We start from the raw sequence: 15,981 nt of genomic DNA, 5'->3' as shown, positions 1-15,981 counted from the left end.
TCGGCTCGTTAAGGATTTAATATATTTTAATATATATTATATATTAATATATACACTAACAGGGTTGTCCAGGAAGTGAAAGGGGGAGGCAAAATATGTCACTTCTTTTTTGGAACCCCGCTTGCTACTTGGACCATCCCCACGGTGTAAAAAGAGTAGTCAAATTACACTAGATAGGGTTGTCCAAGGAAGATGAGGGGTGTGAATATATCATTGCCCTTACTATAACCCGAGCTTGGTAAGGGTCGCGAGCCAAGCCGAGCTGGGCCAAGCTCGGCTTGGCTCGGCTCGTTTACACCCCTAGTTAGGTCATACGTGCAAAATGTGACAAACATCGATAATGACAATTTCACATCAAATACGATCATGTTAGTGATCTCCAATGGTAAAAGAGACTAAATAAAGCTAGGAGATCCACACCTCATCGATGCTATTAAGCCGACAAGTTTGTATGGTTGTAGATGTGTCTCAGTCATGAGGCTTATTTTTTAAATGGCATCTCGCGATATCACATTCTCACAACTACCAGAGTCTATAATGAGTTTGCAAACTTTGTCACCGATGGTGCAACACGGTGGTGGATATATCATGGCAGAGACAATCTTCATCTTTTCATGGAGTGAGGCTAAATCTATGAGTGTCAAATCTTTGACTGGTAAATCTTCGGCCACAATAATTTCAGCTTCTTCCTCATGGTTTTCCTCTTCTTCAAGAAGTCACCGAAAGTGACATCTTTCTTGCTATTGTCCTATATTGTTGTCACAGCTCCTAACAAGCATATGCAACGCAACGTGACTAATGTCGTTGCAACGAAAGCACTTTACATTCGAGCAGAGCAAATTGCATGAGTTACTGTTTATGGCCTCGTAACTGGTCGATGATGCGGGAGCGGACTTTATAGGAGTCCATTTTTAACAATGGCCACATGCCACCCGATCAACCTTGGGATAATCATATGTAGTCTATGATACGAATACCAAATCACGTTTGTGGATGTGGATGAGATGTTCCTAATGATCTCCATTGAGGTGAAATTTAGAGGTCTTCCTCTCTTAAAAAATGTGATCGATTGAAGACCATGTTTAACAGAGATGAGGTGAAATTTAGAGGTCTTCCTCTCTTCAAAAAATGTGATTGATTGAAGACCATGTTTAACAGATACTTATGCTTGAAGAAGAAATTAGCAAAAATAAAGATCCGAATTGGGAACCGAAGTGTGGAGCCAACGATAGCCTCTTGCCCTCTTAGCACCTTGACAACTACTCACCCTTTTCTCACATGTGTGGATGTGGATGTGGATGATATGTTCCTAATGATCCCCATAGGGGCAAAATTTAGAGGGCTTCCTCTCTAAAAAAATGTGATTGATTGAAGACCATGTTTAACAGATATTTATGCTCGAAGAAGAAACTAGCAAGAATAAGGATACGAATTGGGAACCTAAAATAAATATTTAGTTTCTTTCTTTTCTCCCCTCTCTCTCGTCCAACCTCAACCGGCGCCATCAAAATACAAATTCAATCTGTTTGATGGACGGATAGATCCTATAGCAACATTGGACTCCAATCTTTGCCTCTCTTAAAATAGGGATTTGCTGGATTCCGCTCTCGATTAGACATCTAGTTACATACTTACATCTCTCTAAGTGTTCTTATTTCATAGACACGAGAATTTTATATGGTGAAGTTCGGTATTTTTCAAAATGTACAATGGGCCTCGCTTCATAGGACGATCCAAACTGTTCATTTATTGGGCCATAGCGTAAACAGGGTGTACCGGGAAAATTATTTCCATAGGATGATTCTAACCTTCTGATCTACAGAAACCTCAATAGATCGGAGGGTTAGGATTATCCTATGGAGATGAATTTCCTTGTAGTGCCCCAAAAATGAATGGTTCGGATCATCCCATGGAGCGGGCCACTGTACTTTTTGAAAAATAAAGGACTTCACGGCCACACACCATGTAGAATCTCAACGGACACAAATAATGAAATTAACATTTTGAAGGGTGGGATGAGTAAGCTCTGTTTGGTTGAATAGAAATGTGGCATTGGGGTGGGAATTTTTTTCCAAATGAAGTTCCACACCACCGTTTGGATGTGTTTTCTTTTTGAAACTCTGTTTGACCACTGGGCTTGTTGGATGCATGTCGGCCCACGTGGCCTTCTCCACCATGCCGAATGGCAAACCCAGAAATGAGAGTTTTTTGTTTAGAATGGGATGAGAATGGGATTTGGAATGACTGAAGATTCGTTCTTATTGCCCGAGGCATTTCCGAGAGGACGTGAGGGCAGGAAAAAAAAAACAGAGGAGACGACCATTCATGGCCACAACCACCATTCTCTCTTCCTCAAGCTCCTCTTCGTTCCCCTCTCCACTGAAGTAGAGGAGCAAAAAGCGGAAGGCCAGTCCGGTAAGTTCGTCTTTTTCAATTTTTTTCCCCCTTTGAATCAAAGCTTTGTGATGGTAGATCTATTTGAGGGCTTTCTTGCATTGTGAAGTGTTGGGTTCTCTATTTGGGGTTTTTTGTTGTTCTCTGGAACCCTACCCATAAAAAAAAGGACGAAACCCTCTGTAACTTGGTTTGCATGTCTGATATTCGACTGGTTTAATTTTTTTTGGGGGTTCTATTGTTCGATGTATTTGAAACCCTAGTGAGAAAAATCAGTTTGCTTTGTGGGGTTTTTTGGTCGAAATGGCGAAGTTGTGCCCTCTCTTCTCGGGTTTTTCCGCATATTAAACCCTAAAATGGCGAAATGCATTTATTTATTTGGGATTTTCTGCTATTTGTTAGTCTATTTTTTCGCATTTCTTCCCCTGTTCGAGTAATATTTGAATGGAGTTTTGGGGTAATCATTTCTTCTCTTTTTACATTTTTCTTCTCATCCAACTTCTCTACTAGGTGGTTGCTTCATTATTACTGTTTCAATCTCTGAACTTGTTAACTTGCCCATCAAAAATAAAAAACTTGTTAACTGATGACTATTTTTGTAGATCGTTTATGTCCATTCCTTGCATTATGTAAAAAAAAATTTCTCTTTATTTGATAAGACCGTTGCTTCATGTCCCCTCTGATTGGGTTGTGGTGAAATGAAATTTTTTATTTAGGCTTTAATGGTATTGTTTACTAGATTTTTTCGCATTTCCTCAACCGTAATAAGGAAATCAGTTTGGTTTGTGCTATTACGGCTCTTCTGATGCGAATGTGCACATGAATTGCATTGTTTACATGTTTTTTTATATTTTTAATCAATGAATCCAACACACGGGAAGCTGTGGTTTTGTGATTTTTTTCAACTATTACACGACACGGTTATGTTGGGTTCGATTTTGGACTCATGAAATGGTTACTAACACGGCAGTAATTTTGACAGAATTATTTATGTTAGACTTGATCCAACTGCGATAAGACATTAGGATGGATGACGATGACTGGGAAATAGATGCTGAAGTCTATACCGAGGGAAGTGGAGGTAGTGACGATGAAGATGATTTGGTTGACGAAGTGGCCTCAGTTGTTTGTGTTGGTGCGTGTTTATTTTTAATAACGGTAATGGGCGAAGAAGGGCTTTTCATAGAAAGGGGTCCTTACCAGAACCACTATCTCACTGATCGCGGTTTCGTGAACTATGTAGTAGAGAGCGATGAGCATTGTCATAATCTCCTTAGGATGAACGTCGAATGATTTAGACGATTCGTGAATATTTTTAAGGAGAGCGGCACCCTAAAGGACACTATTCACTGCAATGTTGACGAACAGGTTGCGATTTTCCTGCACACAGTTGCACACAACCTGAGGAACCGTTGCATGAAAGTGTATTGTCGAAGGTCTGGAGAAACCATAAGTCGTTACTTTAATAAGATTCTCCGTGCCATTCTGTCTGTGGTAGACCAATTGAGTAAGTGGTGCCCACTTGTACTTTTGCCAGCTCATATTTTTCCTTGGAAAAATATGCACATTCATCATATAATATATATTTTTTGGAAAGGCATTCATCACATAATCTTATGCTTATAATTATAAAAAATTGTAGTGTGAAATTTGAAGCACAACCATGATTTGAAGGTAGTGATGCTCAATCCCTAGGTATTGTGGAACATGGTTTTGGTACCCCAACATTTACTCCATTGGGTTATATGTTTCACTCCTATGTTTTACTATTGAAGTTCTGGGGTATGTTTCGAGTCTTGTACAGTTCGTGAATTGTTCCATTTGTGAAGGAGATGACAACAATTTCTCACACTAATAATGTCATCTGTAAATTGTGGAAGAAATGGAGAAACTTTATGATTCTGGAAAGGCTCGCACCATTGGTGTGAGCAATTTTTCTTCCAAGAAAGTGGAGGATTTGCTGAAAGTTGCACGTGTGCCTCTTGCTGTCAACCAGGTGGAATGCCACCCTGGTCAGCAGCAGAGCAAACTCCGCGAATTCTGTCAATCGAAGGGAATTCACCTGACTGTGAGTTTTCAAATCATTAGATTGCTCATTTTCTATTTCATATCAATTTATGATTTGTACTTGAATAATTGCATACATGTTATGATTGATGTAATGGGTTTTTTTGTAGGCTTATTCCCCACTAGGTTCTCCAGGCAGAAATTGGATCAAGAGTGATGTCCTTAGCAACCCTGTTCTGAATATGGATGCAGAGAAATTGGGAAAGACACCGGGACAAGTTGCTATTCATTGGGGCATTCAAATGGGTCAGAGTGTAGTGCCTAAAGAGCACAAATGAAGCGAGGATGAAGGAAAATTTTGATGTTTTTTATTGGTCTATCCCTGATGACATATTTGCCAAGTTCTCTGAAATCAAACAGGCAAGTGTATCTTTTCTTCAACATTAATCCTTTACTTCTAACCCAACATAAATATTTTTCTTCCTTAGACTGCTTATCATTACCTATTAATTTGATTTCATTGTCTTGTTATCTGGTTGATTTTCTTCCTTAGAAATCAGTTACTAAATATATATGGATTCAATACTTACAATGGAATGTATGCGAGGAGCTTTCACAGTTGCTGCCCTCAAGACATCTAATACTCATTTTATGTTATAATGATGCAGAGAAGGCTATTTGATGGTCAGTTTCTTGTTCATGAACTTGGTCCTTACAAAAGCGTAGAACTTTGGGATGGTGAAATCTAAGCAGGCGTCCAATCTGGTGTTCCCTTTCATAAGTTTCGGTTTCTCATACGTGCTTTAGTGTCTCAGAAGAGGTTGAAGTTTTGTGAACACACATGTTCTAGTTCACTGTTTTACATTTGAACTCCTACAGCTTTTGAAGTCTTATTTTGAACACATTTTCAATGTCGTTGTTTTAAATTTAAACTACTAAAGCTTTGAACTCTTATATTTCTAATGAACAAATATACCACAAGTGCAGTCACGCGGCCTGAACCTATTCACAAATTTTTTTTTCTTTTTTTCTTTTTTTGTGAATGGTTGAGAGAGTCTAACTAAAAAGACACAGTTTTTTAATCTCAGTCCTTTAAACGATCAACTAATCACATCCATCAACTGTAGGTGAGAGAGTCTAACTAAGAAGACATGTTTTTTAATCTTGGTCCTTTAAACGATCAGCTGTAGTTAAGATTAATCACAACCATCAACTGTAGTTTTCTCATACACTCTTTGTAAGTGATTGAATACTTAATAGTAGAAACACATTATATTTTCTTTGCAGACTGAAAATATATACTAAAACAGAGAAGTGTTTCTGTACACGTGCGCAGGGAGCTCCATGCGCACAAGTGGCTTAAAAAGCCTATGTGGCTGCTCCCTCATGCAACAGACGCTCCGCGAAATCCCTTCTAAAAAACCTATCAAACATTAGGCCATGTTTGGCAGCCATGAAATTTTTTCACATGCAATATTAGTTTTCATATGCAATATTAGTTTATCCAATAATGAGAGGGGGCAAGAAGGGTGGGGGAGGTAGAAAATTGAGAGGGCATTAGTAAGTCGATTATAAGGAGTGGCTGAAAAAAAAGGAAAAACTCTGCTCAAAATAGAGTTTTATTTTTCCCATTTTTCTTCCACTATGTACCATCTCCTTACTCCCACCCTCTAAATGCTCTCCCTCTCTTGCCCTTTCTATCACCTGGGCATGCTTGGCTGCAATAAAAAATATTTCATGGAATATTCGTTGGCCCAACAGTGAGAGAGGAGCTGGGGAGGGGGAGAAATGGGGGAGAGACTTAGGAGGGTAAGAGTGGAGAGAGCATGAAAAATCCCTAAAAAAATAAAGCAATGAAAAAAAAAATGCACGACTTCAAATTGGGATTTTCTTTTGCTCTTTTTCAGCGGCTTTTCATGCTCCTCTCACTCCCACTCTCTCAAGTCTCTCCCTCTCTGCTCATTTCTCTTATCCCTACATAAAAACCCCTTAACTCTCTGTCTAGTTTCATCACGCCACTCGGAATTTGGGCGCAATCCACCATCACCTTGGCCATTAGTGTGGCCGATATTTTTTTCAAATAACCAAGCCCAAGCACTGAAAATAAACATAACATTGAATAGTCTCCCACCTATATTCAACCAACCAAGTGCAACTTTTACAACTTCTCCTTAAAGCTCCTCTACAAATTCCGTCAACCAAATGCCACTTTTAGAACTTTCCCACACATCTCCTCAATATATTCTTACAACCAAATGCAGGAATGTCTGTCATTTCCAGCAAACTTCCACCTTTTGCCTTTACAACCAAACACCACTTTTCAAAGATGCCAGCTTTCTCCTTTTTGACTGACATCCCACCCAAATCCAGTTTGACTTTTAATTCCACCCAAACCCCAACACCCAATAGCAACCAAACAGAGCCTAAACGAAAGCGGAACGAGATCGTGACTGGTGGGTTGGGCTCACGTACATGATATATCAATATAATCCTCATCACTCATCTAGCAGGTGCCACCATAGTGATCCCATACCTCCCAATCCTAGCCATCCAATCATATGACTCTCCCCATAAAATTCAAGCATATAGGAATTGCCACGTGTATCTCGTTCAATTTCCAACGCATAATTAGACAACTGGCAGAACTCGTCACCAACGGGAGGAATGGGTGTCCATATCAGTTTCCATACCAATCTTTTTGGTAAGTGCGCGGAAACAAACCATTTTGAGAGACAGAGTAAGCACTTGTTTCCTCCCCTCAGGTCACGCGTCGAGTGCCAACTCTTCTCTCTATTCACATATGTCTATTTCACGCATGTTGCCTCTTCGGATCTCCAACTTCCTCTTCTCTTCACACAATCCCCTCTCCATCTCCACACACCATCCTCCACTCTTTCTACGAAAGGTACATCTCTCTCTCTCTCTCTCTCTCTCTCTCATTTTCTCTCTGTTTCAAATAAGCAAGATTTCATCACTTAGGGTTTTATTGAATCGGTCCTCTGTTATTCGTACAATGCATGCATTTGTTGTTACTACGATATATGTCATGCTTGTTATGAATTTTTGCTAGCGTTGGGGGAATTGAGTAATCTAAGAATGTAAGTTTTTGTTGTTTACATGCTGTTCAGATTGGGTCTGTGTATTGAATTTTATAGAGGTTTGATCAGATACGGCCCTGATCTGGAAGAAGAGCAAAGCAAATGAAAAATGTTCTCATTTCCATAAGGGTCCCGTACGAACAAGTACTCAGCTCCTTTCCTAATCACCATTCGTACCCTAATCATAGTTTTAAAACTCCTCCGCATCATCGTGGACTCGCATGAGTCAACTCCCTTTTACCATGGCCGCGTTCTGCGTTTTGCCCTACAGAGTCAATAAAAACTCCTCAATTATGGCCGCTTCAACCCGAGTACTCGACCACGTCGTGCCGAGTCAACTAGGACATGCATCGGAGTTTTGAAACACTGATCCTAATAACTCACTATTCCAACCCAAACTCGCAGTTATCTATACTAATTAAACTAAAAGATATCAACCATAACCAGCCATTCACGTGGGAGTTCCCACAGGACTTTTATAAGGTAGAGGATTTGTGAGGGTATTTTTTTTTTCAACTTTGTTGTATCAGTCGAAGGAGCTATCTTTGTTTCTCTTCTGCTTCTTTTCTTGTGATTGCTATTCTTTGTGAGTTTTCATTGAAAGATAAATTTACAAGGGTACATTCCGTACAAGTGTCGGATTCGGCAAACCTCAAAAAAATTGATTCGTAGAGTTTTAATTCTTTTACATAATAATAGGTTATAACAAGTAATATATAAAAATTTTTAGTAAGTTAAGTAGATATAATATTTTATTTCCATTTAAGAAAATTACTAACGGGATGGGTAAAACTCAAAACATTCGGTAATTGTAAAGTTGTTAGTAGTATTTAGAAAAAAAAAACTGATAAATGATACCATTCAAAAAAAAGAAAGAAAGAAGATAAAAGATATCTAAAGCTCTAAAAGTGCATCGGTAAATCCAAAAGTATTGGAATCTGAGACGTGTCCGACACATATACTTTGTCCATTTGAAGAATCCATGTAACATGGGTTTTGAGCATTGTTGGTAGAATAACAAGGAGGTCTTTGATTTCGTGAGCTTAGAGCGGAATTTGAGTGGCTGAAGGTTGAGGGAAGAAGAAGATCCAGTTATACATGAGGATTCATATTACGTACCAAGGAAACACATCCAGCACCAATTATGTAGAAAGGATTCAACTGTTTCCTTTATTGTGGATAAAATGTACAACTACCTTTTCATCTTTTAGTTCTATTTATACATATTAGCGTTACCGTTTCCCATGGAAGGTTTCTTCAAATAAGATTTCCATCAAGGCCTCCTTTAAGAACAGAACTTAAGTGGAATACCTTGTGATGTTGTCCCTAACCATTTTTTTTTAACATGGAAATTCAAATTAACATGGTCTATGACGCAAACTGAGACTTTCCTGCTTCAAGGGCGTATAAAAATTAACCATGCTGGTAGCATGTGACATTGTTTTATAAGTCTATCCTGTACCAATTCCTGCAAAAATAAATACCCTTGCATGCTTTTCTTTTTATCATATGCAGATTTTCCAATTGTGAACTTGCATCTAAAGAGGGATTTGTTTGCTTTTATGGTCAGATGAGCATGGACACACAAAGTTCTGCTGCTCGGCTCATTGATTCTGGTCTCTTACGGAGTCAGGGCCTTATAGGAGGGAAGTGGACTGACGCTTATGATGGAAAGTTCATAAAGGTTTACATGAAACGTACTTCTTATCTATTGTTGTAATTAGTATTTATTATTCTTTGACTTGTAGATTTGATGCTGTTAACCGTTGGATCACTAGAACCTTCAGCACAGATCGGTGTACAAATACTGAACCCCTGACTTCGAACTTTCTCTTTATGCTGATATATACTAAAGTTAGTTGCTTTATGTTCTAGTTTTGTAGATCAGTGATTCACCGTATGTTCTTCAATGGGTATGATCATGTATGTATGTATAATAATTTAACTAATATGTATGTCCTTAACAAAATTGATATTTTAATCCTTTCGACGTTTAACATTTCAAATAACCTGGATGGTACTGTTTTGGTTCTTGTTAATATGTAATGACTCATTATGCCTTTCTAGGTTCATTGTCCTATATCACTATCAGCGTTATACATGTCAGCTGTCCTGCCAACACATTTCCACTCATGTGACATCCATTGTTCCTCTTCCCAAGATAGGGGCTGCAGTGAAAGTTGAGGATTATCACCCTAGGGCTACATTTGGATTGCCGGAATCAGGAATAGGAATCGGCATCCTATTCTTATTCCTATTCCAATTCGCCCGTAGACGGGATGGAAAAATTAAAATAAAAATTTAATTAAAAAAATTCAATAAAAATTTCATTCTGACCGAGGCAGAATCAGAATACAACCCCTTGGGGTGGGAAACAAATTTTGGCACCCCCTCCCCTCATTTTAATTCTGCCCTCTCGATTTCTTTCTTTTTTGAACTAAATGCCAGAATAGAATCGGGGGCAATCAGAATTAAATGCCAAACTGTAGAATTTGAAATTCCAGAAAGTTGAAGGATGTCAACCAATCAGTAGGAAAAAATTTCAAGAATAAAATCCATAATTTTTTTTCTTAGAATATATTTTCCAAAATAACTTAGCTAATGAACGGGCATGCCATAAATGATAAGGAGTTCTTTCTATCAATAAAACTTTGTTAATGAATGGGCATCTAAGCTAAACATTCTGGTACCCATTTGGCAGTGTAAGTGAAAAAAATACATTAATATTTCCACAAGTAACTCAATTTCGAAAAATCCAGAAGTTTTTAGAAGCTTGAGTCTTCTGTTAATTGTAACAGATAGTCTAGGATAAGAAGACTTCTAGCCTCTCTCGAGATTCATCTGTGGTCTTGTTCTCCTCTCATCTTTATGAAGATAATTTCTAGATAATCTCATGAGACAGTTCTACTTTAAGTCTTCTGATAGAAACTCCTTTTCTTGAACTAGTAAGTATGTGTGAAGAACCCTATATTTACTAATCATTAATCTCTGGGTTTCTCTTTATAGAGAATGATGGGTTGATGACCTTTGGATGCCCATCAATATCTTGCAGAAATCAGGGTAGCCTTATATAAGCAGTGTGGTTGCCCATGGCAGCTCAGGAACTGGGAGGAGTGGGAATCTTGAGCAGTCATGCCGAATCCGTGTCGACACGTCTCCGTATCCGAATCGGACATGGATTCACGTGGGACACTCCCGGATTCTTGTCGTAGCCGTGTCCCGCACGAATCCTGTTTTTTCCGGGTGAATCAGATTCATCGTTGTCTATTTTGATATGCGAATCCTGTATATTTTCCCTTTAAATGTGTTTTCTTCTTTAACTTTTTTTTTTATAAGAAAGCACAACCGTACTCTTTTAATAAAAACCCTAGCGCCTCGAACATCGACCCCCTTCCTTCAACTTTCTTAATACAAAACCCGCCTCAACCCTCTACCCTCAGATTCATCGTTGTCTCTTTTGATATGCGAATCCTGTATATTTTCCCTTTAAAAGTATTTTCTTCTTTAACTTTTTTTTTATAAGAAAGCACAACCGTACTCTTTTAATAAAAACCCTAGCGCCTCGACCCTCGAACATCGACTCCCTTCCTCCAGCTCTCTTAATACAAAACCCTCTACCCTCAAATTTTTTAGGAATATATATGCTCCCCGCCCCCCCCCCCCCCCCCCCCCCCCCGACCATCATACACACGCACATATTTAAATTTAAATTTTAAAAATTTTATTTTATTTAAAAATTACCGAATCCTACTTTTGGGGGTTTGCCGAATCCGACACCTCGAATCCGTGTCGGATCCCAACACGCGAATCTGAATCCATGCAACACTTGCCCACATGTATTCGCATTACGCATCAGGGAAATGTTTTACCAAATTAAAACATACTTACAATTGCTGTGCTTGAATCTCCTGCACTATGGAGGCCAAACTTCCAATTTGCTTTCACCATACAGGAACTCTCTTTTGTAAGGAAGCTCTTGATTTGTTAGCTACCCTTTTATGTTCTCTGAGGTTATAGTTCTCTTGAGAAATTGCTTGGTGGTTAAGGCTATTTGTTATTGTCGCAGGTGCACAACCCTGCTACTGGTGATGTGATAGCAAGTGTCCCGTGCATGGGTCGGAGGGAAACAACTGATGCAATTTCTTCAGCGTATGACACATTCAATTGTGAGAAACTGCATATAGAATTTCGTTCTGATTTTCTTATTTAGAATTGGGGCATACTTGTAATATTACATTAGCGTGTGGCAGCTGGTGTTGTATGATAATGGCCATGCGTCAACTTGCATTATCTATTACATTACTGTCAAACATATGTAATGCTTTAAGATGTAAACTTTGTAGCAACTGCTAAGGTGTTAGATTTCGGTATGTGAAAATTAGGAATTCGTTCTCATGTTGTATGATCTTGGTAAAATCTCTTGTTAAAATAGGCATTTAGGAGTGCATGATGCATGCAGCATCTGACCGTTATCCCCATCATTACAGGTGATACTTTTGAATTTTATTAATTGGAATGTATAAGCTCAAATAAAGAAGCTCATCTTTGGCCATTGTGGATGTTGTACATGCTTTATGTACTGTAAAGTGGTTGCTATGTATCAAAGAAAGACGCCACTTTTAAAATAAACTGTCATGCCAAACAGAGGAGTCAGACATACATTGATACAGCTATTTGGGGTGAGGGGGAGCTTAGTTTGTTTTTTCCTGTAGGTGGTATTATAGTTACAAACTACTTATAGTTTCATGCTTTTCTCTTTATGTAGGTACATTTCCATGCATCTCATGCTTTTATGATATAACAATATAACTTTCAGTATTTCAAAAATATCATATAAATGAAAAGTATTGGCATACAGCAGTACATGGGTGTTTGTTTCCAAACTACATGTTGTTAGTCTTACATATTTTTCGGTGCTGTTAGGCTTTGTTCTCTCTCATTTGTGTGTTGCATCCACTTTTCTCTTTTCTCTTGCTCGATGTCATCTTTAAACAACATCCAAGGTCTAAGGATTTCTATAGTTTTTGTTTACTTATCGAACAAAAGAGTGACAATTGCGCTCTTCCTATGAAAAATTAATTTTCTATAAACTGTCCTCAAAATGATAAAAGTGAATTGTAGATTAAGGATCTTTTTCAATTTGCCAAAGCTAAAGGGAAAGAGCAGACATGGGAAATCATATCTGGATATTAAATGAAGTTTATTAAGTGGTTCCAGTGGTAAAATTTGAGACCAAAGCGTGTAAAAGACATGGAGATGAGTCATATAATTGCCATTATATGGCTCAAATTGTCATTGACAGGAGCTTCTACAATATGTTGCTACTGATGTGTTTTGAATTACGAAAAACCTTATCCACTTATGCAGCTCCTTAAAACTCAAAGAGAATCAAAATAGAAGAAGAATACAAGAAGAAATCAGAAATAACAAAAGCGCGAGAGATTCTCATCACATCACACAATTGTGGAAGATAACTGAATATCATAATTTTCGTAAAACACACGCAAAACAGTGCATAAAGTTCATATAGATGTTTTCTATCTCCTTTAGTTACTAACAGGATCAAAACTACGCTAGAAATTTTCCTACTCTAAAAGATTGCTGAAATCAGATTTTTCCAATGCTAAAACAAATTCAAATCCAAAATAAAAAGGTGCTCTTTCCCTTGTGGTTTTACTTTATGCCTTTAATGGAACCATTACTTGAGTTGTGGACCTTAGTGAGGGATATTTTAGACATGATGTTCAAGTAGAGTTATTACTGAATTTAGTTGTTCGTAACCATCCAGAAAAAGACTAGTTGTTCATACTTTGTTGGCGAATAATTTTCTGAAATGTTTATCAGTTTCTCCAATTCACAAAACATTTGTTGGCTCTTAGTTGTCTTGGATAATTCTTTTAAGTTGGGCAGTGTCTCATATGAAATAAATGTCTTTAAGCATTTTTTTAACAGATGAAGTCACTTATATCAAAATGAACTCTTTTCATACAGAGATTATTGGCACTTTGTTCACTTTCCCATTTCAAGAAAAAAAACAAAAGAATATTGGCATCTTGTATGCTATATCCATGAGGCCATTATGTGTTACCTGTTCCTTTTTATGGTCATTGAAATCGGACCTTTAAATTTCAAGGTGTTGAATGGACATTCTCATTGATCATACAGAGTATATTAGCAGTTTGTATGGTATATTCCTGAGAACCATCATGTGTCACTTTTTTCCTTTTTATCGTCATTGAAATGCCGATGGCTGGATGATTTAGAACCTTAAAATTTCAAGCCGTTGAATGGACATTCTCATTGACCATCTTTTTCACTTTAGCTTGTATTCCATTATAGACGAACCCAACTACTGTAAGGATTAGACTTAGTCAATTCGAGCCGGGTAGATTCTTTCACCTTCTTCATGAAAATTTTCTAAAGGATTCATTAGCCTACCCCAACTGGTTTGGGACAAAGGCTTAGTTGAGTTGAGTTGAGTTCTATTCCATTGTAATTAATGATATTAACTCCTATTGTAGTGAAATAGTTTATGATTTTTACCTTAAATTTCAAGGCGTTGAATGGACATTCACAATGACCATCGTTTTTCACTCAACTTCTATTTCATTGTAATTAATGATCTTAGCTCTTATTGTAGTGAAAGAGTTTCTATTGCTTTGCATCTGATCTGGTCAATGGATAGCATGCATTGTGTTCTTATAGTTTAGGGCACAAAATTTGTATTTATCATCTACATTTGTTTCTTTGGATTTCTCATATGTTGGAAACCCTATATCTTGTGTTAGGGAATCATATTTTGATAATTATTTGTCTCCAAAGTTTTGAAATTCTTCAGATATTTTCAAGAAACAAGTTTTATTCTTCAAATAGTAATTAATTATTTGTCTCACAATGACCATCTTTTTTCACTCAACTTCTATTTCATTGTAATTAATGATCTTAGCTCTTATTGCAGTGAAAGAGTTTCTATTGCTTTGCATCTGATCTGGTCAATGGATAGCATGCATTGTGTTCTTATAGTTTAGGGCACAAAATTTGTATTTATCATCTACATTTGTTTCTTTGGATTTCTCATATGTTGGAAACCCTATATCTTGTGTTAGGGAATCATATTTTGATAATTATTTGTCTTCAACGTTTTGAAATTCTTTAGATATTTTCAAGAAACAAGTTTTATTCTTCAAATAGTAATTAATGATCGTAGCTTTTATTTTTGTTAGCTCTTATTGTAGTTGAAGAATTTCTATTGATTTGCATCTGATCTGGTCAATGGATAGTGTGCGATGTGTTCTTATTGTTGAAGGCACAAAAATTTATTTATCATCTACATATGTTTTTTTTTTTTCGATTTCTCCAGATATTTTCTTGAGATTCCATATATTTTTGAGACATTGTTTCAATATTTTCACATGCTTTTCATTTTATCCATGTTCGTAATTTATTTATTTTTCTTTTTTAATTTTTTTTGGGATTTCTCCAGATATATTTTCTTGAGATTCCATATATTTTTGAGACATTGTTTCAATGTTTTCACATGCTTTTCATTTTATCCATGTTCGTAATTTATTTATTTTTCTTTTTTATTTATTTTCAATTTTCTAATTTTGGTTTCTACTAATTCCTCATAATATCCCGTAGAAAACCTAAATCATCAAAATCTCCGAGAATTTCTCTAGACGAGAAATTCCCGAGAACATTATTTGTCACATTCTTGAATGATCAGACTTTTGTTCTCCAATTTTTGGGATTCATTTCAACTTGTCTTTTACTTTGATAATTGAAGTAGCTTTCGAGTGTCTATTCTTTACTCGAATCATATTCATGGTCTCTTTTCTTGCAGCTTGGAGCAAACTCACTGCAAGTGAAAGGAGCAAGTGTCTACGGAAATGGTATATGGAGAATCGATATCATCCTTGAACATTGCAGATGATGATATTGTTGGTGAATTTATCTTTTAAATTTGTGATAGATAAATTGTTAACCGCATATTCTGTACCAATGTGGTTTTAGGGAAGTTATAACAAGAGACTATTGCATGGTAAAGAATGGTCGGAGGACACCGTGCACTCATTAGTAGAACATATGCATTTACATTATTTTAGAAAATGGTGGGGTAATTCATTTCTTCAAACTTGGATAGCAAGTATCTTTCGTTTGCTTAGTTTCTTGAATTTTAGGGATTCATGCAATTTCTTATTTTCCAATTATTATTTTACAAAATTTATAGGTTCCCATTATTTGGTTAATGCATCTAGAAGATTTAGGATAATGTCCATGCACTTGCCCCATTGCACTCCAAGGTTACAACTTAGCTGGCTTGGATCTTGTAAGTGTACTATCAATACCTTTTGGTATGGCATATGCTAATCTGCTCTAGGATTTTATAACTCCACTCTCACTCTGTTGTTGTTAACAAGCTATGCATCGGAATTATTGGCATCTGCTGCTCTAAGATTTCATAACTCCATTCTGATCCTGC

The 15,981-nt window shown here is 37.1% G+C and overlaps 1 protein-coding gene and 1 pseudogene across 3 annotated transcripts in view; both read left to right on the top strand.

Annotated features, from left to right (window-relative positions):
- Nucleotides 1-3,420: 3,420 nt before the first annotated feature.
- On the top strand, nt 3,421-5,150 carry LOC143882770 (NADPH-dependent aldo-keto reductase, chloroplastic-like; annotated as a pseudogene).
- A 1,950-nt stretch (nt 5,151-7,100) lies between these two features.
- ALDH5F1 (aldehyde dehydrogenase 5F1) overlaps nt 7,101-15,981 on the top strand; it is a 70,297-nt gene continuing 61,416 nt past the window's right edge. For all 3 annotated transcript variants that reach the window (XM_077388276.1, XM_077388277.1, XM_077388275.1), the window contains exons 1-4: nt 7,101-7,306; nt 9,070-9,183; nt 11,566-11,665; nt 15,343-15,391. In XM_077388276.1, coding sequence (XP_077244391.1) covers nt 7,202-7,306; nt 9,070-9,183; nt 11,566-11,665; nt 15,343-15,391 — 368 coding nt within the window. In that variant the 5' untranslated portion in view covers nt 7,101-7,201. The remainder of the gene's footprint in view (nt 7,307-9,069; nt 9,184-11,565; nt 11,666-15,342; nt 15,392-15,981) is intronic.

Source organism: Tasmannia lanceolata, unplaced genomic scaffold, assembly GCF_043159265.1.
Source record: "Tasmannia lanceolata isolate RefF3 unplaced genomic scaffold, GAP_Taslan_0.1 ptg000008l, whole genome shotgun sequence".
NCBI classification, from domain to species: Eukaryota; Viridiplantae; Streptophyta; class Magnoliopsida; order Canellales; family Winteraceae; genus Tasmannia; species Tasmannia lanceolata.
This window is presented reverse-complemented; position numbering and strand designations above follow the sequence as displayed.